Source organism: Oryzias latipes, chromosome 6 (genome assembly GCF_053564925.1).
Source record: "Oryzias latipes strain Hd-rR chromosome 6, Olatipes_Hd-rR_3.1".
NCBI lineage: Eukaryota > Metazoa > Chordata > Actinopteri > Beloniformes > Adrianichthyidae > Oryzias > Oryzias latipes.
Genome location: NC_136242.1, coordinates 33237151 through 33261023, shown reverse-complemented (window position 1 = coordinate 33261023; position 23873 = coordinate 33237151). Strand labels below are relative to the sequence as shown.

The 23873-nt window shown below is 46.9% G+C and overlaps 1 protein-coding gene across 23 annotated transcripts in view; it reads left to right on the top strand.

The window, feature by feature from the left end:
• mical3a (microtubule associated monooxygenase, calponin and LIM domain containing 3a) overlaps positions 1-23873 on the top strand; it is an 83953-nt gene that overhangs the window by 48055 nt on the left and 12025 nt on the right. For 2 of the 23 annotated variants that reach the window (XM_078949074.1, XM_078949075.1), the window contains exons 11-31: positions 451-550; positions 1046-1193; positions 2418-2614; positions 3482-3600; positions 3690-3752; positions 3837-4016; positions 9643-9829; positions 11644-11738; positions 11818-11917; positions 13913-14108; positions 14178-14431; positions 14656-14748; positions 15112-15255; positions 15512-15574; positions 17046-17120; positions 17475-17636; positions 18491-18585; positions 18661-20524; positions 20601-20695; positions 20980-21147; positions 22565-22615. In XM_078949074.1, coding sequence (XP_078805200.1) covers positions 451-550; positions 1046-1193; positions 2418-2614; positions 3482-3600; positions 3690-3752; positions 3837-4016; positions 9643-9829; positions 11644-11738; positions 11818-11917; positions 13913-14108; positions 14178-14431; positions 14656-14748; positions 15112-15255; positions 15512-15574; positions 17046-17120; positions 17475-17636; positions 18491-18585; positions 18661-20524; positions 20601-20695; positions 20980-21147; positions 22565-22615 — 4449 coding nt within the window. Of the gene's footprint in view, positions 1-450; positions 551-668; positions 699-1045; positions 1194-2417; positions 2615-3481; positions 3601-3689; positions 3753-3836; positions 4017-5327; positions 5430-5529; positions 5614-6951; positions 7063-7863; positions 7975-8802; positions 8905-9359; positions 9474-9642; positions 9830-11643; positions 11739-11817; positions 11918-13912; positions 14109-14177; positions 14432-14655; positions 14749-15111; positions 15256-15511; positions 15575-17045; positions 17121-17474; positions 17637-18490; positions 18586-18660; positions 20525-20600; positions 20696-20979; positions 21148-22564; positions 22616-23873 lie in introns of all 23 variants that reach the window. The other 21 variants (XM_078949081.1, XM_078949082.1, XM_078949065.1 and 18 more) reach the window with 20 other exon arrangements.

Below are 23873 nucleotides of genomic sequence, written 5' to 3'. Positions count from 1 at the left end.
GCGTAAACTCTGCACCTTCTTCATTTTAGCGCGAGGCTGCTTTTCTGCGCTTCAGAATCGATTGGAATAATGTCAAACGGTTGAAATGTTACGGCAGTCGAAAGAATGTAGAGTTTAGTAAAGAATCAATAAATGTGAAAAAAAACCTACTATCAAACCATACTATCAAAGATTGAAATGTTCTTCTGTGCCCACTTTCAAGTGGGAGGGGTGTGGACTTCAAACAAGCCTGATTGAAGAGATTGGTTGCCATAGAAACAAGCCGGACCAATCGCGGCTTATTAATAGTTTTTGGTTTGCCAAAAAATGGGGACTAAATTGACTTGATTTGGTTGGAGCCGGAATTTTCTATGGGTGATGTCGGAACCACTGGGTCCAGTTCTCACATACAGTCGATGTAACCACGGCGATGTTTCTGCTCGACGCGAGAACTCACTCTGGCGCTTGCAGGTGCGGCACCTCGTCAACACGGGCGAGGAAATCCCCAGGGAGATCCGCATCGAAATCGAGAACGTCATCAACTCGTCAACGCCCAAGCTGTCCCGCAACGGTTGGTACCCCCTCGCCGTAATCCCACAACGACATCCGCAGCGCTGAGGGGAAAAGCGGCCAGGCTTCCCGTTTGGGTGGGACAGACCTCATGTGTCGCCTTTGTATTTTCATTTTAGACGATTACCTGCTTGACGAGGAGTCGCAAGGTAACATGAAGCCCAACCGCATGGGTTGACCGGATCTTTTCAACAGCATTGCGTCCAAATTCCTGAATGTTCTCGATCTAACGAAGACTAAGGGACTGAGGAATGACGACAGCTGTTTGAGCTCCTCGGCTGTTTTGGACTTTTAAGGCATCCCCCTCTAACCTTTCATGTGGTTTTATATCGTAAAGTTGTTGACCTCTAAACGTCTGCTTTAGGTTCACATTAACACCAGATGCTTTTTTTCATGTCCACCCTAATCCTCAGAGCCGCCCGTCCCAATCTAGGAGACGTCTGTGGCCGAGCCGACGCTGGATTCCTCTCTCCTCATTGGCTCTTTTCTTTTCCAGAGTCCATCGCTCGGTCCAGTAAGCTGCTGAACTGGTGCCAGAGGCAGACGGAGGGCTACAAGAACGTCAGCGTGAAAGACCTCACCATGTCCTGGAAGAGCGGGCTGGCGCTGTGCGCGCTCATCCACAGATACCGGCCCGATCTCATGTGAGGATTCAACCCTTTGGTTTCGTCACAACTGCCCCTATCTGGGGAAACGGGCTGTCTGCGGGTCAGAAGGTCGTAGACCGCTCAGGGAAAGAATAGGACGTGCTGCAGGCCGCAGGTCGTAGTGAACACTTCAACGACACGCAGGGGGAGGTTTAGGGGAAGAATGCACTTGCACCTCGCCGGCGACTAGAGGGCGGCGTACGGACACCGTACGACGGCATCAGGCGTACGTCTGGAGCGCCACACCCGTCTATGCATGACCTAAACCAGCACAGTAGTGACCCACGTTCAGGATAAAGTGTTTACTTGGACCACGATCGGATCAACAATCGTTATAACCCAACTATCTCCATTGGAAAGAAACTTTGATCCGAATGAGTCTGATTGGTTCAGATTATTCAGAACGGCGTGTTTACACGACGCACCTTTATTCTGATCCGGTGTTCATTCTGATTACTTTTGTCCATGGAAACACAGCTAATGTTTGATGCTGGGAAACGGATGGATGGATGATTGATGGATGGATGGATGGATGGATGGATGGCAGTGATTGCAGCTGCAGCATCATGACTTTTGCAGGAGATCTTTGATATTTTTGTCACAAGCTGACGTCTGTGTTCATCGGTTCAAATAAGCATCAAACCACATTGACCTTAATGTAGAATCGACACGCCAGCGTAAGCATAAGGTTTGATTTCATAGCTGGAGATGATTTCAGGCATCAAAGCGTTAATTCTGCTGTTCTGACGTTGGTCCAAACTGCTGACTGAGCGTTTCAATGAAGGATTTATCTCATGCGAATCATTTTTTTTTTTTTTTTTTGCTGCCATCGTGTGGTGTTTTTGTTAGAACTCGACCCAGAGAGTTTCTGTTTGGATCCAGACCCCTCTCTGTTTTGTTTTTGTTTTTAAAAGCCAGTTCAGTCAGAATCGGAGGCATTTTCCCTGCAGACGACGCAGAAACCTGAAGAGTGATGCATGTGGCGGCATTTCCCGGACAAACCTCTTGGTTTGGATTTGGGGATTGAACGTGTGGCTAGTTTGTGTAGGAAGAGTGGTAGAGCTGAAACAAAGTCATCCGGGGTTCTGAGGCGCTTCGGCACTCAGACGTTCATCCTGGAAGCCGAACAGTATTCAGGATAACTGTGTTTCACAGACACGCATTTCTTTCTTTTTTTGTGTGTTTCTGTAAACACTCTGCTGCTCTTTTTCTTCTCTGCAGCGACTTCGACTCTCTGGACGAGCGAGACCAGGAGAGGAACAACCAGTTGGCGTTTGACGTGGCTGAGAGGGAATTTGGCATCTGTCCATGCATGACCGGCAAGGAGATGTCTTCTGTGGTGGAGCCAGACAAGCTGTCCATGGTCATGTACCTCAGCCAGTTTTATGAGATGTTTAAGGACACAGTGCCACCTGGAGGTAAGACGCTGTCTGTGCGGCTGTCCAAAGTGGTCTCCACCCGTTTTCAGGCCGCAGAGCGGTTTATTATCTCCATCTAGCCGCCTGTTTGAGGCTCAAATGGACGGCCGTGTTTTTTTAATATTAGGCTACCTGTTTAACTTTTCAGGGTAAAGTTTATCTTCATCCTCTGTAAAGTATCTGCAGCTGCTTTACATTTTTTAGATTTCATGTAGAAACCATTAAAATATGATCAAGAGTTTCTCGTAACCTAAAAATGTTGACTATTTCTGACTATTGAGGCGGACAAATACAAGGAAAACGGTCACTCACTTTCTAAATATATTACCAAACGTGGATCCCCCGTTTTTGAAACTTTATCAGCAGCATCCTCATAAGATTAGTCAGCTGGTTGATGAATATTCTGCATTATTATTGATGTCTGTGGGGATCAACTGTTATAATAAATCCAAATTTGGAGCAAATACTCCTGGTTTTTGTTTGTTAAACGTGGATTTCTTTTATTTTGAAGTCCAAGGCTCTCTGCCAAATGAAACTCTCTAAAGGCTTTTTTTTTAACTTTGCCAGTTTTTGGGTTTCAATTTAGCGGTTGGAACGGTCGCTCACAGAAAGCGGCGGGTGGATTTTCCACCAAGTGACCCGGCGTGCGTCAAGAAGGAGTCGGATGTGGCCGAGAGAATCCAGTAGATTTCCAAGATAAAACTTCATTCTGAACCAGATTCGAAATTAAACGGGGAAAAATGGATGTAGATTGTGTTTTGTGGCCCGGTACCAACTGCCTGCCTGTCCGGTACGGGTTGGGGACCGCTGGTCTGGTGATCATAAAAGCGTCTGGTTAACGGCGTCTGTTGTGTTTGAAAACCTCAGACAACCAAAACCTGAGTCCGGAGGAGCGGGCCGCACTGGTCGCAACCACCAAATCCCCCATATCCTTCTTCAGCAAACTGGGTCAGAGCATCGCCATCTCCAGGAAACGGAACCCCAAAGTGAGTTCCGGATCAGTGCCGGACCGTCTTCCAACGTTTGGAGCTGCTGTGTTTAGAGAATGAAGATCTCCTGACTGCTCTGTCGACAGGACAAAAAGGAGAAGGAGGCCGACGGTTCCGGGAAAAGAAGGAAGACGAGTCAGTCTGAAGACGTGAGGAGCATCCACGCGCGGCGCTTTGTCCACGTGACAGCAGCGGCGATGCGCTGACGGGGCTGTTTCTGCTGCTCTCCGCAGGAAGACGCCTGCAGGCCCGCCCACGACGAGCGGCCGCCCGTCCCCGCCGGCCTGTCAGAGAGAAGGATCGACTCCTCCGCCGGGGGCAACAACAACAACAAAGTGAAGGTCATGGCCACCCAGCTGCTGGCCAAGTTCGAGGAGAACGCCCCCGCCCAACCTGCCGGACTGAAGAGACAGGTGAGCAGCGGGAACACGGGGGGGGGGGGGGACAGGTGAGCCTGGAAGCAGAGATTCCACAAACTGTGGTTCTGAATGAAAGAGTGGAGTGAGCCTCGGCGCTGATTCTGCATGAACTTCACGAGTCAAGCAAGGGTTAGCGGCCGACAAAGTGTGCATTATCAGAAATGAATGCTGATAATGCACACTTTGAAGGCCGTTAACCCGCCTATACCATGGTTACTTACTAAAGAAATAAATATTAACCACTTTTTAGGCCTTTATTCTCATTGTCTTTACGGTTTGGATCGCTTTTTTCACAAAAGTGGACTTTTTGTTACGTGGTGCGGTGTGTTGTGCAGTCAAGGTCTGGTGATATGAAGCGATATCTATGCTGATGATCATGATGTGATAAATAAAGCATCAGATCAGAGAGAAAGTTCACCTCTTCCCGCCTGTTTTCGTCCACATGATGAAGATAAAGTTTGTTTTGAAGAAGCCAGTGCAGTGAAACAGAACATTTAAGCTATGTGACCGGAACTACTTTTGCGTTATCACTTTCTAATGCACACCCAGCAGCCAATCAGAATCCAGTATTCACCCGGAACATGGTGTAAGCTCAGAATGGTAAACCGGTAAAACAAAGGTTTGTTGTTCGGCTGCGTTGGGGTAGCAGGGGGGGCATCTGCTGGCTGTTCAGTGGGACCTTCTGGGTTTATAAACCCTTTAGAAGGGTTTCATATTTACAGTTTATCACCATTTTCATGCATGAACCCCATTTGTGTTCCCTCCTCATGTTTTCATGCTGTTCACCAGCTTCCCAACCTTTTCTGCAGAAGCGCAACTCTGATGCTGCGTTCACACCCGGCACGTGATGGGCGTTCAAGGGCGAGCTGAACGCGGGTTTCTGAACGTGTACGGCGTCCACACCGGTCGGTCGCTATCCGACACTCGCGCACGTTTGTGCAGCTGTGCACACCTCACCAATCTTGCTCCAGGCTTTTTCTTTCCCATACATGAAGGACGTAGAGCCGGGCACAAACTAAAAAAGGTTCATAATCGATTTTCAAACGTCTGGCCCCTCCGTGAACTGAAAAGGACGCCGTCCAGGTGTCACGTGCAAATCCGAGTCACTGGTCGTTCAAAATCCAACCTTCCAGTTGCGTTTTTGTAGGAAGAGCCCCAAACGGACTTAAACACAACGTAAACGGAGCGTCCTGGAAACGTGGACGTGTTTCGGCTTTTGGCCTGAACGGTGTGAACGTAGCATCCGCCTGTCCTGTTCTTCCCACGGCTCCATCTTTTCTGCTCCATCTCTTCCTCGCCACAAAGGGGGACTCCCTTCCCAATCTGGACCGCCTTTCGCCCCCCTCCCCGCCGCGAGTCCCCGCGAGCGAGCCGGTGCGCCTGGCGCCCGTCCCGGCGTGGAGGAAGGTAAAGCTCGTCCTCTCAGAGGACTGACCGTTAGCTCCGCCCTCTAACGCTTGTGGTGGGTGGGGGGGTCGAACGGTCACGCTCTTCCTGTCTGCTTCAGAGGCGGACGCAGCAGCAGGAGCAGCTGAGCTTCCGCTACAAAGAAATGGTCAGGTGTCAGACACTCCCCCACGCGGGGGAACAGGTACGGTCCGGACGGACAGGTACTGGCTGATAGTCCACCCCCCCCCCCCACCCCCCACCCTTTCACGCCTAGTTAGCTCTAGAAGCCCGCCTAGATGCCACAGAAGCTCTGGAGTCACAGAGAAGAGGATCATGGGAAATAAACGCACTTCTTCTGTCAGTTGCGTCTGTTTGTCGACACGTTTCCCAAAAAGTGAGATCCGTTTGTGGTCGTTGGACCTTTGTGTGGCGTCGGACAGACGGGTAGATAGAACTTTACAATTTAAAATGATGTTACCATAGATCCAAAAACCGCAGACGGCACAAAACTTTCAAAATAAAAGCATGATTTTCAATATATGTTTTCTGATTCTTCTGAAATTTGAAATCCTTTGAGACCACAAGAGGAAAACATACGGTAACATTTTCAAAATAAAATTCAGCGCTCGCACATCGGGAACTGTGAGGCTTTTTCCAGCCGGACGGTTTTCCTGGTGTGAACTTCAGGATTTCAAATGTAATAAAAGCAGGATTTTAATTACATAAATCAGTTTTTTCCCTTGTAAATGCTTTGCTTTAAACAACCTTTTTGTTTTGCGTCTTTTCATGACGGTAACAGTTTCCTTGTCGTTGCCTCCTGTCCGTTTTTGTAATCGACGTTTTTCTCGCCGAAGGCTTGCCGTCCATCAATCATTTCTCACGTTCACAGATTTATTTTTGCCTTTTTGTGGAAAAACCAGCTTAGACATTCATGTGAAATTCCACTTCCTGCTGAGCTCCAGTCGTGTTTTTTCTCTTCCTGTGAACTTTTTCTTTGTTTTCTTTTCTACTTCCTGTGCAGAAGAGTGCAGATCCTTTTCTTTTAGATCACTGACCTCATGTGTGTTTGCTTTAGGTAGCAGTAAGTATGAAAGGAAAGAGGCGCCCTACCAAACCTGACCATCCTCATTAGAGCTGGGTTTAAACAATTGACAATAAATAAAAATGGATTTTATGCATCCATGGAATGATTTTCCATTGATGTCATTTAAATAGCAGTCATTTCCAATATTTTTTATTGTAAGAATTAAAATGTTTATTATTTAAAAATCCACATATGTTTATTTTAAATTTATGGTAAAATAGTTATTTGTTACCAAACAAAGATTTTGAATAAAAATGTCCTAAATGGAGTCATTTGTCAGTGAGACCCGGCTCTAATCCTCACTAGATCAGCTGGATTTTTTACGTTTGCATTGTTGTTCCATTGTCGTCTGAATAATCTTCATTTTTTTAAGGTCAGTGCATCTTTCTGAGTGTTTTTCTTCCTCCATCTCTCCTGCTGAACATTTTTTTCCCCCCCTGCTGTTCGTCTCTCAAGGCCAGAACTGTTGCAGACCAAGAGTCCGGCTTGAGCTCTCGGAGCTGCCCAAAGAAAACCATTCTGCTCCCCTCTTCCTCCTCCACCTCCTCGCTCTCTCTGCACTCCGAGGTGACGCTCTGTCTCTTTACTCCTCTTCCTCTCCCCACATCCGTCCATCTGTGTGTCACCCTCTTCCTTCTGTCCGGTTAGAATCGGCGTTCCGTTAGTCCGTGTCGTTCCAGCCGGCGTCGCTTCTGGATAATCTCATGGGGCGGAGCTTCTGCACAACAAGCAGGTTAACGGATGACAAAAAGTCAAAAAGCCTGTTTGTTCGAGAGCAGAAAAGGAGCAAAAAAGATCGTCTTTCCTTCCATCTTTGAGGAAACTTTTTCGGAGGCGTCTGACTCTAGGGCGCCGATGGATCGCATCAGAACCTGGTAAAACGTCAGACGCCGATCCGTCATCTGTGAGCCTCACCTCAGCTCCTTTGGCAGGAGGAGAGGCGTCGGATCCTCGGCCCTGTGGTAAAGCAGAGGCTCGAGCGCCTTAAGAGCCAAAGGTGATGCTGCGGATGCTGCGCGCACGTTTGTAGAGAATCGGCGGCTCGAACTCCCTGTTCCACTCATTCCTCTCCTCTAAAAAGCCGTCGCGGTTCTTTTTAGAGCAGTGGTTCTCGTCCCGAGGCATGAATCTCCGCCGTCCTCTCCTGATGCCTCCACAAAGGTTTGGTGACGTCTTCCGAGACTTTTCACTGATCCCATAACTTCCGTTCATTTCATTTTTCCAAAAGAGTTGCTGACACTTAGTTCAAATCTGGGGCTTGCACAGATTTAAAGGCAGTGATGAATAAACCAGCATTGCTCTGAGTTTGTGTGGTTTTTCACGTTGAACCGACTTCCTGTGGTGATGGAGTCCGTCGTTTGTCTGCAGGATCCAGCAAAGCCCCTGGACTCTGGCCAGATGCCCGTTTATGTGCTCAGTATTCAGGAGAGGGCCGAACAGTTGGCCTCTATGTTGGAGGGTAAACCCGCCAGACCCGAGGTGAATGCCCCCCCCCACGGCAGGTTTAGGAATTCAACATTCGTTCTTAATTCTTTTGATTTTTCATCTTTACATGATGAAATGCCTAACGTGGTGTGAATTATCAGAAATGAATGGGCTTTGCAGAAACGACTGCTTTGGTAAACATCTATGGATGCATTTCTGTAGCATCATTAAATAAAAGTCAATACCATAAATGCTGCATTTGTTGACTCAAAAGAGGGAAAAAAAAAGAAAAAGCAATCCGCCCCTCAACGCCTCTGTCACTTCATTAAAATGATAAGGAAAATGGAATTTCATTTTCCCTTCTGGAAATGCCGACTGGAGTTGAATCATTCGACACTTTTCGCACGGTGAAAACGTGAATGGAATCCACAGAATGAGCGGTGTTGAAGAAGAAAATGAAAAAGCATTTTGGAGGATTGATTTGTAATTTTATGTTTGAGGCGGTTACACTGTGAAAAGGAAAAAGCATTTCTGGTATTGACTTTTATTTTCAGTTATGCCACAGAAAAACTTCCATACACTTCCGTCAAGCCTGGCGGCAGACTGAGCTGCGCTGTGACTCACCTACAGCGCCCTCTAGAGGTTGTTGCTATTTAACACATATAAGTCCCGCCCCTACGCAAAAAAAAACCCTGAAACGTGTCATCAGATTCTTCTGAAGCCTTGAAATGACGGTCACTTCAGGACAAAACGTTTAACATTTCTGAGAGATTTTCTTTTCCAATTATTCACCAAAGTAAAAGATGAAACTGGCAGAAAAAAGTGCTTGAGGTCTTTGGCTTCTCCTCTAAGGGTTTATTTTTCTCCCTCTGTCTGTTGGAGCCCAAGAAAAAACCCTCGCGGTTTTTCATGGAGCGTTGGCATCTGGCCCGAGCCCAGAGTCCCCCCGATTCCCCCCGCTGCCCCTCTGACGCCCTCAGACAGGTATTCCTGCAGCCGCCAGAGAACGGAGTGCAGTGGACGCTTTGAAGATGATTGTGGGAACTAACGGCACTAAACCGATTCACAGGATGCTCACAAAAACGAAAAAGTTCAATTATTGTTGAATTGAACTTATTTATCGAATAAGGACAAATATAAAAGATGGACATAATGCTTTTAGCTGTAGCTGTTTATATTAAGAAATTGGTCAGAGGCTTTGGTCCGGTATGCTTTTATTCTGAAAATCTTTGTCTTTACTCATTTCTGGTTGGTTTTTTTGGGTTTGTTTGTAAAGAAACTGCAACCGCATGATGACTCCTCGTGCATGAACACGATTTCCCGCTTCCCTCCTAACAGAGTTTTTGTTTTGTCCGTCTGTTCACTCCCCCTTTTTCCACAGTTGTTTTGCCTCATTTCTAACGTCTTTGTACGCTTTCCTCCCTAAATGCCGTTGATAGCAGTATGTCAGGATGTACACGGGGGGAGTCAGCTCTCTGGCTGAGCAGGTAACCTGCCAGCTTCAGTCTCAGGACCATTTCCGGCCCACACATGAACCCGAGAGGCAGGATTCGGTGAGCACTTGGTAGAGTAGACGTGGCAGCACCAAATCACATGTGATGCCCTCTGGGTTCAGGTTTCACCACCTGTAAAATGAATTCCTCATTACGATCCTGCTATTTAAACTCTTCCACTGAAAAACATCAGAGACGTCCCTCTTTTAAGGCCTCCTCCCTCTTTTAGGGCTCGCTCCGGAAAGAGTTCCCGGCGAACATCGGAGGCAGCGACGTCTGCTTCTTCTGTCGGAAGCGGGTGTACGTGATGGAGAGGCTGAGCGCAGAGGGGAAGTTCTTCCACCGCAGCTGCTTCCAGTGCGACTACTGCGGCACCACGCTGCGCCTGTCCTCCTACGCCTTCGACGTGGAGGACGGTAGGACGAACCTTCGAAAAAACTCACCCCTGTGCCTCTGAATAACAGCAGAAACATCTCAAAGGAGGAAACGAGTGAGAACAGCCATCATTGAGTTCTCTGGCGCCCTCTAGTGGCGGCATTAGAACTGACCGCATCTTACTTTTGACAGAGAAGATTATTTATACATTTTATTTTCCATTTTATGGATTGTAATCCATTATTTCAAAGAGGGTGGAGCTTATGACAGACCAGGAGTAAAGTATCAGATGTTCGTTAATAAGTGATAAGGAAAATGCAAACAATTTCAAAATAAAAGCAAAGATAGAAAGGGTAGAGAAGGAACTTTCAGATCTTTTTTTGCTATATTTATTGTAATATTGATAAAAAAGTTTTTTTCTTTTCTATGCTGGGATATTGACCATAACGTCTGCCAAATCCATCCGCGCTTAAAGTACGAGGAAGATATTTAAGATTCATTCATTCATGTGCCTCATTAACATTTGTTTTTGCCTCACAAAAGGCTTTATTTTTGCTTTTAGATTGAGCGTTTATTTGCATAATTTGTGGTTTCATAATTTAAATAAGGATAAAACATCACAATTTCATAAATATTTTCTTTTTTTAAAACCAAAATAAAGACCTCCAGTCCTCCAATAGATGTTATTGGATGTATTTGATGGAATCTAGGATTTTAAAACCTGTAGTTCAAGTGTTTTTAAAAGTTTGAGAACAGCTTTATTTCCTTCTATTTGGCTGTTTTCTGCAAAAAAAAATTAGTTTGAGCAGAAAAATAACTATAAATAAAATAAAATTGATTGATTTCAAGCATTTTAGTCAAAGCAATAAAGATTCATCAAACTCATTGCAGAAATGATGAAATGCATAGATAAAGAAAAACAGAAATAAAACATTTGCTATTAAATATAGTGATTATTAACTAAAGACGAGTGGAGCTTGATTTATTGCTTGAAAAGGAGCCGGAAGAAACGCGTTTATGTAATCCCACTCCTACTTAATTAATACATTTTAGAGTTTTACATCCAATCCACTTTATTTATGGAGCACATTTCCCAAACAAACAGTTTCCAAACTTCTGTACAGTGACTAAAATTAGACAAAAAATTATTAAACAAATGAAAAACCAGCAAAATACAACAAAAAATGAATAAAAATAAGACAAAAACGCAGGTGAATTGCAGATAAGAACACATAGTTTCTGTAATCCAGTTCTGATCCAATAGATTCTTTTTAAGTTACAAAATCCAGTGCCTATTAATGATTGATCGAGATAAATCAATAAATCAAGAATTGTTTGTCCTTCAGACATTTTTTCTGTATATTTTGACAAAACATAAAATTATTTTTTCCTTTTTTTAATGACAAATCAATGTTTTATTCCTTCAAATTGAAAACCTTTTTATGAAAACGTGAATCTTTTGATGTTAGTAGATCCTGCTGTTTCCACAGGATCCACAAAATCCATCGTTTACATAAAGGAAAGAAGAATTGATTTGAAAAATGTTATTATATGTTTAAGAACAGTTTAGTTTTTAGGAGGTTCTTGTGTGCACGAGCAGCTGCGAGGACCTCCGGGTCGCGGGGGCGACCCCTGTGGTCTCCTGATCCAGGATCGGACCCTCTGGGGTCGGTCCTCATGAGCTCACAGACAGGCCACAGATTGTTCAGACAAACACTGCGTCTTTCTCTCCAAGTGACGGTCAGGAGGGAGTTCCTCCCCCAGAACGGACGCAGCAGCGCGTTCAGTCACACTGCACAGATGGCGGCGTGGCCTCAGCACGCCGTGAACGTTCTTGGTTTCTGTGCTTCTGCAGGGAAGTTCTACTGCAAGCCTCACTACTGCTACCGCCTGTCCGGATACGCTCAGAGGAAGCGGCCTGCTCCCTCCCCAGCTCCAGCCCCGGCCAAGGTTCCTCCTTTTTGTTCTCTGGACGCCTCCCCGACGGTTCTTGAGGGGTCTGTTTCATGATTTCTGCTCTCACCTGCAGTTTCAGGACCACCAGACTCCCCAAAGCGCCACGATGGCCACAGATGCCCCCGGAAGGGCGACCACGGCGGCGGCTCCCTCGGCTGAGCTCCAAGCCTCAGGTACCCCATTTTCCTCTTTAGATGCGCCGGCGCCCTGCCGCTTGGCCATGGCGGTGGAGATCCCGCCGCTCCTCGGCGCGCTCTCCTGGACTTACCAGCAGGTGGCGCTCGGCCCCTTAGCCTCCCCCCTGCTGTGTGCCTTCTGCCTCTGCCTCCTCTGCTGCTGCAGCATCTGCCTCCTGCTCTGCCTCCTCTAGCATGAACCGCGTCGATTCGGACTCTGAACAGACTTTAGAGGTTTGCTTGATGCTTGAAGGGCCCGCTTTCCTTTCTGGAGATGAACTTTTCGCTCGCAGAGCTCCCGTTTTCTGGTTGTGCCGCTCCTCCTGCCCAGTTCCAAGCAAACCTGCCTCCGCCGTGACCGTAAGGTCCCCTTTCCTTTCCTGTTCCGTGCGGCGTGTTTTCCGTGCGGCGTGGGTCCCCTCTCCCTGTACGATGGTCTCTGCCAGCCGCTAACGTCCTGTGATGGAGTTCCTGTTCTTCTGTGAGCTTGACCTTTTCCCCTCCGGCCAGAGCGCCTTAAAACTGAGAGCATCCCTGCTGCTGCTTCCAATGCTGCACAGTTTCTGATGAGTTTTAGGTAAGAAAAAAAATTATAGAGTGAAATTTAAAGTTTTAGGCTTCTGAAAAACACATAAAGGAGAAGATTTACTCCTTTTTAGGATTTAATCATAAGGTTTATAAATAGTTACATATAAGTCTTAAATATAACTTAAAGCTGTAAGCTGCGTTGTGTGGCCCCCCCGCCCTCGCTGCTCCCCTTTTGATCCGCTCCAACGTCTGCCCCCGCCACCCTGATCAGAGCCAAATTCATGACAAAAAAAAAAAGAGAAACACTTTTCTGTTAGTTTGATCGCCATAGCGACCATTTACTTATTCGGTCGACTGGGGGTTACAAACGGGTCGATGTAGTTTTTACAAGAATCCCAAAAAGTAAATTTTGGGGATTTCCTTGGCAACGGAGGTTTCTTGTTAGCCACGCCGACATTCTTAATAATTTCATGTCGTACGTGATACAATTTTGTTCAGTGTAAGCCAACTATTCGTGTATTTATTTTTTCATGAGATTCTGCTTAAACAAATGCGATCAACAGGGGAGCAACACAATAACTTTTCCAACGATCAACGATGCTCAAGGACTGAGAAAGCAACACAATCAAATCCCTAAGCCAAAGTTTTGGTGACCTCTGACCTCAGAAAGAGGCCGCTATCTTGAAATAAAAAAAAAAAAATTCTAGTACCAGCTGCAAATTTAAACATTGTAAAAATGTAAAACATGAACAAGGAGTCAACAAAGAACCTCCGTTGCCATGGAAACGCAAAGGATTTCTTTTGCCGATTCTTCTAACAACGACATCGATCTGTTCGTCTCGCCCACGTGACACAAACGTGAAATGGTTGCTATGGAGATAAAACGGACGTTTTTCATGGATTTGTCACGTGCCGCTCTGACCCGGGTGTTAGGGGCAGATGGGGGGGTGAGGGTCAGATGGACGCAGCGAGGGCGGGGCAGGTAGTGCCTGTGGTCCAACGGCACGCTCAGCTTTATCTGATTATCTCTGTTCAGAATTTGAATCGGGTTGAGCTCCGGAATCACAGAAAGACCGTTTTAGGATCCTCCTGATCCTTTGACAGAGACTGAATCCCGACTGGATTTGAGGAAACATTCATTCAACCTTTTTCTGTTTTGGGTGAATGTTTAAATAAAGGACAGTTTTAAGGTTTGCTGCTCAGGATGGGATGAAGGGAAGGCAACCGGAACATGTAGTCTGATGCTTCTATTAGAGTTTTCCTTTTCCTGTTGTTTGTTTGAAAATGTTCGAATGCAATAAATCCATCTGCAGATTTTGACTGCTGTGTCCTCGTCCCTTTTTCCTTCGCTTGGACTTGACATTCTGCGGTTTTTTGTGTCGTCGGGTTTGAAATCCCCTCGCCGATTCTCAGTCTGTGCTCTGTTCTCTCCCCCGGCCCGCTCACCTTGCGTGTCGTCGTCAGCGCCGGAGGTCAACGGCCTCCAGGAGCCCAGTTTGGCCAAAAAGCTGCGAGGAACGCCGGAGCGCATCGAGCTGGAGAACTACCGACTGTCTCTGCAGCGGGAGGAGGAGCTGGAGGAGGTGCCGGAGGAGACGCTGGCTGAGCACAACCTGAGCAGCGTGCTGGACAAGGCCACGGACGCCGACCTGGGTTCCAGGTGGGAGTCCCGACGGCGTCCCGCCCCAACGCCTGAAAACAAAGAGTCCTAAACTCCTGTTTATCACAGCAGCTCAGAGTCGGACATGGAGGAGGAGGATGAGCAGGAGGAGGAGGCGGAGGAGCAGCCTCCCGACCCGTCGGATCTCGGCGGCGTTCCCTGGAAGGAGGCTGTGGAACTGTACGCCAAACTGAGGGGGGAGGAGTCAGAGGGCGAGGCTCTGGTGGACGCAATCAGCAGAGATGGTGACGTGGATGAGGAGGAGGAGGAGGATGTGGAGGAAGAAGAAGAGGATGAGGAAGAGGATGAAGAAACCAGCGATGGTAATTTGTTCTTGTGTTGTATTTTTGTCCGTCACGTTGTGTTTGTATGTTTTTGTGTATTATGAGTCCAGATCCTCCCTCTGCTCCCATGTGTCTCCGTGTCCAACGTTGTCCTCCTTATCTCCTCTCTTCCTCCTCGTCTTCATACCCGCCTCGTGCCCCTCGCACACCCATTTCACCTGGTCTGTCACTGTTCCGGGGACTCTGGCGCCCCCTGCTGTCAGAGGGGGATTACTGCCCCTGGAATCAGGAGCTGCAGTCCGGCCTTTGGCTGGAGAAGTTCCTCAAAGATGAGGAGGATGTTGGTACCTTCAAAGGTAGCAGCTGAAGAGCTTTTGGCTCTCTTTTTGTGTGGTGTGTGTGTGTTTTTTTTTTAACAGGGTTGTGTGTTTCTTTTATTTTGCGAGTCTTCCCAATTGTGTTTTCCCCTCAGGTGCTGCAGCTATGATTTGATATGGAATGACAGGAGAGATGCTGCTTTTTTTTTAAGCTAACTTGATGCTTTGACTCTTTTGCAGTGTGATTGCATGCAGCTTGATGCTCCGTCGTCTTTGATGACTCATGTGTTTTTTCTTCCTCTTCTCTTTCATTTTCACCTCTCCATTATTTCTGTCTTTTGTTTTTATCCTTTTCTTTTCTTGTTCCCCCCTCATAAATTGTTGCACAAAACCCGCATTTAGCCAGGAATCTGCACATCCAACAAATCCTGCATCCCGTGGATCCCAGCGGCGTTCCGCGTTCGCTGAGGTCCCGGCCGGACTCTTCGGGGGACGAGGAAGGCCGGCCGGCCTCGGCCTCTGACCTCGTGCACCCCTCCCCCACAGGTAACGCGCCCAAAGGAGCAGCCCCCCCCCCTCCAGAAGGGAAGAATGGCGTTGTGTTTGCCGTCAGGACTCATCCTTCCGGCACTAACTGATCTTTGTTGATCTCTCTTGTCTGATTTGGATTTCCCGTGATGGATTCCTCTGGGGTGTTTTTACCGTTTAACCTCTCTTTGATTTTGTGTCTAACGGCTCCACGTTTTGTTCCCCCTGACGTCCGTCTGTCCCCCTGTTGTTCTGAACCCTCTGGTTTTGGTAGCCCGCGCCCACGCCTCCGCCCGGCACCAGGCCGTGAGGGTCTGGTTGGAGTCCCTGTCTGGAGGTAGCTCAGATCTGAAGGGATCCTGACTGTTTTTCCCGTCTGTCCTTTGGCCGCTCTTCCTCCGGAGCATGCAGACGCAGACGCACACGCAGACGCAGAGCAGCCGACTCACACGCATGCACGCCCCTCGCGGGACCGCGGGGTTCCGCCTCTGCAGCCAAACTTGTTTTTCCACCTCGTTTCTTCTAACGCACACACTCAGCGGTTGGACGGAGCTTCTTTCACAGCCTGGTGCGAACATGTGTGACCTTAACGTGTTTCCACAACTAACAGCTGAGCGCAAAGCTGAGCGGGCGCTTCAGCCGTCCTGAACGAATGATTCCAGGATCCTTCGCTCGGCGTCTTCGTTCGCAAACTTTGAGCTGTGGAATTAAAGGTTGGGTGGAGTTCTGATGGATTTTTATCCGTGCATCTGAGCGCCGCAGCGATCCGCCAGCGCCCACTGGCATTTACCGGAAGAGAATAGGGATTAATATTGTGATAACAATCCAATTTGTGATATATTAATTAATTATATGAATTAATTATATGAACAAATGGCAAAACAACTGTAAACATAATTCTCATTGCAACAGTTTCAAACTGATTCTCCAAAAGACCCTCGTCTACACTGGAGACCAACATTTAACACCAAACATCCCATTGATCAAAAGAACAAATGGATTTATTTAATTTGTTAAATACTTCACGCTGCCATACGATTCTTTTAGCACATTTAAGGGAACCATTTATCGCAAGTTTTGCATATTTTTGCGATACGCGTATTGCACAGCTTGATTTGCAATAACGATAAATTTGCGATTTATTGTGCAGGCCTAGAGGAGAAGATTAAAACAGATTTTATTTTGAAAGGTTTTGCAAAGTAAGTCAGTAAATCTTTATTTCTATGGCACTTTTCTCAGAGAACGACTCACAAAGTGCTTCACAATGTTATTAAATCAGAGAAAGAACACAGAATGGAACATCTAAACCCAATAAAACCCACTCAGGCATAGAAGTAAACAAACAAACAAAAGGGATCACAATGGAAAGTCAGTAAAAGCACAGTTAACGTCTTAACTTGAGTTTTAAAATCTGGCCCAGAGACGGAGGGAGGTCCCTCCAAAGTCGGGGAGATTCCTCTTTTTAGTGGAAAAATATTATTAATTCAAAAGTTTGCTTGTTAGCTTTTAGAATTCAGTCATATGTAGAACAAAACTTTATTGTTAATTTGATTGTATGCAAATGGAGAGCTGCGTGTTTTTTCCACGTGTGCAGCTCCAGAAAGCGGTTTTCCTTTTACCGCGTTTTCCTCCTCGCGCTGCCCGTAGGAAAGCGGATTTTGAGTCTTTCCCGCTCTTTTTCAACCTTTAATTTCAGCTCCTTTTTCCGTCTTTAAGCCTGAGTTTGAGTAAACTTCACCGCAGCTCTCACTGTTGGCGGGAAACGGAAAGCTGCTGCCTGAAAAACGACCTTCCTCCTCTGGTTTCAGAACCCTGCGAGGATGAGGAGCTGGGGGCCGAAGCCGAGAGTCCAGACATGGAGCCGTGCACGGAGCTGGATCAGGGTACGTCCTCGGATCAGAACCGACACCAATCTGTAGTTTACAGACGGAACCCTGGAAAACCATGGGATCAAATTGGGCTGCTGCTTTAACGAAACATTTTTTAAATTATCTTAATAATAACAAAATCAATTGTTTTTAATATTTCTTTTATTTTGATAGCTGTTGTTTACCCTAGAAGAAAATGTTCTTGGCTTCCTCACATTGTAGATTTTTTTAATGTAATATTTAGTATTAATTTATCTGACAGGCACATTACAGATGAAAAAGCACCAGTGTCTGTTGGTAAAAGCTTTGTTGTTTGTTATTTGTTGTGATGAAAAAGCAAAAAGCAAAGTCTTCGTTCTCCTATTTCAGTTCATGATTTCAAACCCAGTAAGGCGTCACCTGATTGGTGTTTATTTCCAGAGGAAATCCCCTCCGATGCTGAAGCCGAGGCGCGTTTGCATCGGACCGAGCTCCAGGTTCCTCCTGAAGTCTGCGGAGAGGCAGGAAGTGTTGGAGGGCCCCCCAGTATCGGTACGTCTCACACATTTACTCTAAACTCCAGCATTCGTTTAACAGTATGGAAGCATTTCTGTAGCATAATTCAAAATAAAAGTCAATACCAGAAATGCTTTTTCATTTTCACAATAAAGCTGCATCAAATGACTCAAAATTAAAATGAAAAATCAATCCACAAAACCGCTTTCTCTTCTTCATCACTGCTCATTCTGTCACTTAATTAAATTAATACAGAAAATAGTATTTGACATTTAATTTTCTTCTCTAGTAAATGTGATAAATTCAATTAGAAATGTCTAATTTGACAATATAAAATGGATGAACAGAAATACTTTTTCATTTTCTAAATGAAGCTGCATCAAATGACTCAAAAATCTAATTAAAGATGCAAAGATGGGACTGCATTTTCATTTTCACATCCTCTGTGCGAAAAGTGTTGCATAATTTAATTCCAGTCAGCATTTCCAGGAGGGAGGAGGGGCGATCCCCTCTTTGCATTTTCGCTTTAATTATGTCACAGAATAAGTATAAAATGCTAAAGAATTTTGGAGGATTGATTTTTAATTTTGGGTCATTTGATGCAATTACATTGTGAAAATGAAAAAGCATTTCTGATAATTCATTTTAATTGTCAAATTAGACATTTCTAAATTAATGATGCTACACATTTACTAAAGAATTTTTGAAAATGAAATGTCAAATACCATTGACAGAAAGATTTTCATTTTGAGTCAACAAACGCTGCTTTATTGTGAAAATGAAAAAGCTTTTCTGGTGTTGACTTTTATTTTATTTTTTTAAATTATGCCACAGAAATGCCTCCACATAACAGAACATAAAACAGGTCTTTTTTTTGTGTGTGTGTTCAGACTCGTCAAGCATCGGTCCCATGCAGGAGGAGGAGGAGGAGGAGGAGGACGCGGTTCCGCCTCCTCTCAGAGCATCTCCAGAGCCTGAAGCCCAGGTCAGAGCAGCCCATCCTCATCAGGATGAAGGTCTGTCGTGTATTTGGGTTGAAATCTGAACGGTTTCCCTCCAGGTGAGTCCAATCAAGCGCTTCTTCTCAGACCCCTTCGTACCTGAGGACTCCTCGACGGAGAAGACAACCGAGTCTGTCAGCCCCCCACCTGCGCCGGCCCCCCCTCCTCCACTGGATGTTGCTGCTTCTCCTGTCAACGTCCCCGACTCCTCTTCCTCACCTCCCGCCTCGGCCGCCATGCCACCTGTTGCCTCTGCAGTGAAGCCCACTGATGTCAGACCGGCAGCTAGAAGGCCCGGTACCTCAGCCATCTGTTCCCAGCCCACCTCTCTGCCCGAGTCCAGGGCGTCCATATCTCCGGTCTACCCCCACCGCTCCATTTGCCCCCTCACGGGTAACCCCCTCTCCCCGATCTGCGCTCAGCCGCTGTCCTGCCACGAGCCGTCGTCCCCGCTCAGCGCCGGGTCCCCCGTCAGAACCCAGCCCGTCCCGGCGCTCGCCTCCACGCCGGCGACCGCGGCGGACAAGTCGGAGTCTTTCCGGTCGTCCGACTCCTCTTCAGAGGAGACGCCGTCCAAAAGGGCGGATATCATCGAGGAGTTCTGGATGAAGAGCGCCGAGATCCGGAAGAGCCTCGGCCTGACCCCTCTGGACCGCAGCAGCAAGATCTTTGACAGCAGCGCCGAGAACACTCCGCCTCAGGACCCCGCCCCCTCAAAGCCGCAGCCGTCACACGTATGTGCGGGACAGAAGCCGGCTTCCGGCGGGCGAACCGTCATCCGCCGGCTGAACATCACCCTGGAGGGTCAGGTCATCACTCCCATCGCGCCCGCTGAAACCAGGAAGGAAGTCCGCTCCGGCGTGAACGGAAGCACCGCCCAAAAGGCTAACCGCTACGACACGTCAGACTCCATCATGCTCACCCCGCCCTCCAGCCCGCCGCCGCCTGTGCCCGCCAACCAGTCGCCCGCCGTGCTCCGGCAGCAGAGGAACCAGGTTTCCTGGAGCAACGGGACCAAAAAGCGTCCTCCGGAAAGCGCCAAGGAGGCCCCTCCCAGGAGCCCCGTCCCGACGCCTACGCCGGCCCCCAGGAAAGCCCCCTCCCCTCAGGCAGAGGCCCCTCCGGTGGTGGTGATGAGAGAGAAGAAGAAGCCGCGGCAGGAACTAACCAGGAAATCCTTTGTGGAGACCGTTGAGGAAATCCCGTTTGCCGACGACGAGGAGGAAGCCTTCGACGAGCAAACGCTGCATCAGGCCCCCGCCTCCAGCAGGCCCAGCAAGCCCCCGCTGCATTTGGCGTTAGCCATGGAAAACGGGAAACCCAGCGTCCCGGCCAACCCCGTTTCCAGGCCCCAGAGGGCCACTCAGTTCTCCGCAGAGGCCAAGGAGATCGCCGAGGAGAGAATCAAAGCCAGGGAGAAGTCCGTCAAGAGCCAGGCGTTAAAGGAAGCCATGGACAAGCAGCTGGACAAGATGAAAGAGGCGGAGACGGAAAAGGGGGCGTCACCCAAAGTCGCCTGGGGCGCCACTCCGGATTCAACCGGGAAATCGAAAAAGTCTCAGAAGAATCCGGGGCCGCAGAAAGCTGAGACCGCACCCGAGCGTTTCTTCAGCAGCAACAAGAGTCTGGACAGCTCGGTGACGTCATCGGAAAGCTCCTCGGCGAGCAAAAGCAAGAAGCGAAGCTCTCTGTTCTCGCCGCGCAAGAACAAGAAGGAGAAGAAAGCCAAGAACGACAGCAGCCGGCTCTCCGGGACGGACGAAACGCCCCCCAAACACAAGTCCCTGTGGAAGGCCGTCTTCTCCGGCTACAAGAAGGACAAGAAGAAGAAGGACAACAAGTCGTGTCCCAGCACGCCCTCCTCCAGCTCCACCACTCAGGACTCGGGGAAGAAGCGAGTGTCGCCACTCAGCAGGTCTTCAGGTCAGAGTTTGATGACCAAGTTCAAATTTAAGGAAGCTCACCAAAATAAAGCAGTTCTCTTGATTCTGTTCAACAGACCTGAAGGCTGGCAGGAACCTGAGCGTCTCAGAGGACTCGGACCTGTCCTGTGACGACGTGCTGGAGAGGTCCTCCCAGAAATCCAAAGCAGATGTCAGTAACACGCCAGACTTTTCCGTTTTTGTTGCTTTAAACGTGTTTGTGGCTGTCCAGGTTTTTGAGGCTTTTAATCTGAAAAGCTCGAATTCTGAGCTTTTGCCGTTTTCTAGGAGTCTCTCGGTTGATTTTCTCAGGTTTATCTAGAGGTAGATTTACTTATTGATACTTAGGGCAACGTCCCGCCACACTCCTTCTTCTGCAGGGGGTGCTTGGACAGAGGGGGGGTGAAATCCCAGCCGTCCGGATCACACTCATCAGCATCTTTTTTCCCCGTCTAGCTGCACACGGATATCTTTGACCTAGTGTCAGGCATGCAGAAGGACGCGGTAAAGGAGGAAAAACTGGAAAAGGAGAGAAGAAAAGTGTTAAAGGAAAAGAAAAGGGCAAAAGAAGGGCAAAGGGAAAGGGAGACGGAGGTGCTAGGAGAAAAGGAGAAAGACAAGGAGGTATTACACAAGAGTGACTCTGGATTTCACATTAAGAGGTTTCAATCTAACCTAAACTACTATTACACATTTATTACTTTTCAGCTCGTAAAAAGCTGTAATAAAGAAATAAAATAAAGAAAATGCAGAAATGAATAAAGTGAAATTCAAAGTGACTCTTCTGGCTTCTGCTGGGATCCTGTTTGTGTTTGTGGTGGTTTAGTCCAGAGGTCTGCATTTGAATAGAATAGAATAGAAGGAGCGTTTATGGTGGCCTTAATGTGTCAAGAATCACAAGAATAAAAGACAACAATAAAAGAAAAAGAAAAGCAATACAAAAGCAGGAGCCAGATGGACTATGGGTAATTTATTGTGATGGTCTGGCTTTGTGGGATCTGTAGTTCCTCCAGTTTTTGGTCCAGTTTCTTAAAGACCAAAATCCACCTCACTGTTTAGAAAAATTGTTTTTTTTTTCATGTTTTTGTGGCCATTAAGCTTTCTACTGATCAAATGTAGCTTATAAATATATTTACAGTAGGTGAATTATAGTGATAAATAAATCCAAATAAGTAAATAAATGTTTGTTTCCAGAGAAACATGCTTCACATTAGGAAAAACACAACCTTACAAGCATCATCATACATGTATCAGCAACAAGCAAAGTAAAAACAAAGTAAAGCACAATAGAAGCTCTTCCCCTGACTTTTATAACACCAGGAGCTGCAGCTGCAAAGGGGACGTCTCGTATGGTTCTGGATCCGGTTTTGGAAATTCCTAAAAGTTTTGGGTTCAGTCCGAAGATCAGGACTTAAAAGCCCAGCAATGTTTTTCTATGCAAGGTTCTGAAAACTAGAAGTACTATTTTAAAAACACAATGATAAAGTCACAAGTTTTTCTACACAACACTTTAAATTTCCTCTACTTTTGACTGCAGCACAAGTTCCTTTCAAAATAAAATACACCCTGTGTCAAATGGGACGCAGATCTGCTGCAACAGACTTAAAACTAGAAGATCACTTTGACTAACTATAAGAAACACGGCATGAAAGGTGAATAAAAACGTATTCCACCCCCCCAAACACGTCTTCCCCAAGAGAAAGAGAGAGAGAGGCTGTTGATGAAGAAAGGATGGAGCCAAGGAAGTTATGCACAACATGTCTACACCTTGTTCATATTTTGAGTTGTTAAATAATTTAAAAAAAATCCGACATTCTTGTGATTCGCTTTGAATCCGAACTCCGCCTTCATATGGGCGGTGGCGTCCGCCTCCCAGACCCCGTTTCATCAGTTCCCCTCCTGTAGTCTGTCGTGTCTGTGGCTTTGAATGCATCGTGGGTAGAGTCGTGTTGGGATCAGAAGCTACTGACTGTAGAGAAATGTTTTGAACTCCGTCATTAACCCAAATCATCTGTGTGATGTTTGTTTTCTCCTCCCAAAGTCTGTTTATGTCCCTCATGCACTGGCGTTCAAGAGATCATATGCCACCAAGGTAGTATCACACACATCCCATAATAACCCTGTCCACCTGTCTGTCGTCCTGCCACCTCATCACAGTAACTAACCCCCCCCCCCCCGACCTACGAATGCATGACGGACCAACCGCAGCGTTCGCTCAGACCTTCCTGGACGTTCTTTCTGCTCAAACCTGACTTTTCTGCAAAGCGCTTACTTTCCTGGTCTGGTTGACACTGTGGGCGGAGTCTCTGACTGACGCCCTCCGGCGCCGCGTCTGAACAGCTGCTCCTCTTTTCTGCTTTTTCTTCGCTCTACACGCCGGTCAGAAAAAAAAAGGAGTACACTTAAGATCTACTGTACATCACAATCATTGACTGAATATGGGAACCGAGTGGCTCCTCCCCCCTGGCGTTCCAAACAGGAAGTGGCTCCAAGAAGCCAAAATCCCATAGACTTGGTCAGAATAACCCTTCTGGATCTGTTAAATGTATTAACATCTTCTAGATCAGTGTTTTTCAACCAGTGTGCCGCGGCACACTAGTGTGCCGTGGGAGATGGTCATGTGTGCCGTGGGAAATTGCCCTCATTAACTGGTCTAAGAACATTTTTCATCTCCAGGAAATCAGCTCTGTGTTCATCCAAACAGGCCCTGATAAAACACTGAGTAGTTAGGAATATAAAATATCTTAAAATTACTTTTTCTTTGTGTTTATTTAATTCTATTTAAGACATTTTGATAAGAATGACTGTACCGCGATTTACCTGCAGATATGACAGTTTGCGGAAAAGTCCCGCCCCTTTAACTGTCTCCGCCAATCATTCTTGAAGGCTTAATCACATGTCATCAGTCTGACCAATCAGAAGTGCTTAAAGTCTTCACTTCCTTGTTCTTAATTCTGCTGATAAAGTCGCTCAGTTCTAACAAAAGTACCAGCTAAAGCTCGTCTTTAGCGGTGTAGCTTTCCACAGAGTCCGGTGTCAGACCGTGGAACACGTGAACAAAACAATGAAGCTCATTTTCTGCTGCAATTTTTCGGCAGTTTTCACACTACATCTCCCGTGATGCATTGGCTTAAAGGGCCAGTGTCCCAGCGCACGAGTTGCAGAATTGTGAAACGTCTTGAAAGCACAACAAACAAACAGTTTCTTAATTTAACTTTCATTTCATCTCTTAGAAAAAACAGCCGTAACCTCCTGCTTTTCCGGCCACAATTATCACAAAAATGCACGTGAGATTGCGGGCGGGCGGGGGGGGGGCTGTCGATCAATACAGACCATGAATTTCTGCTTTT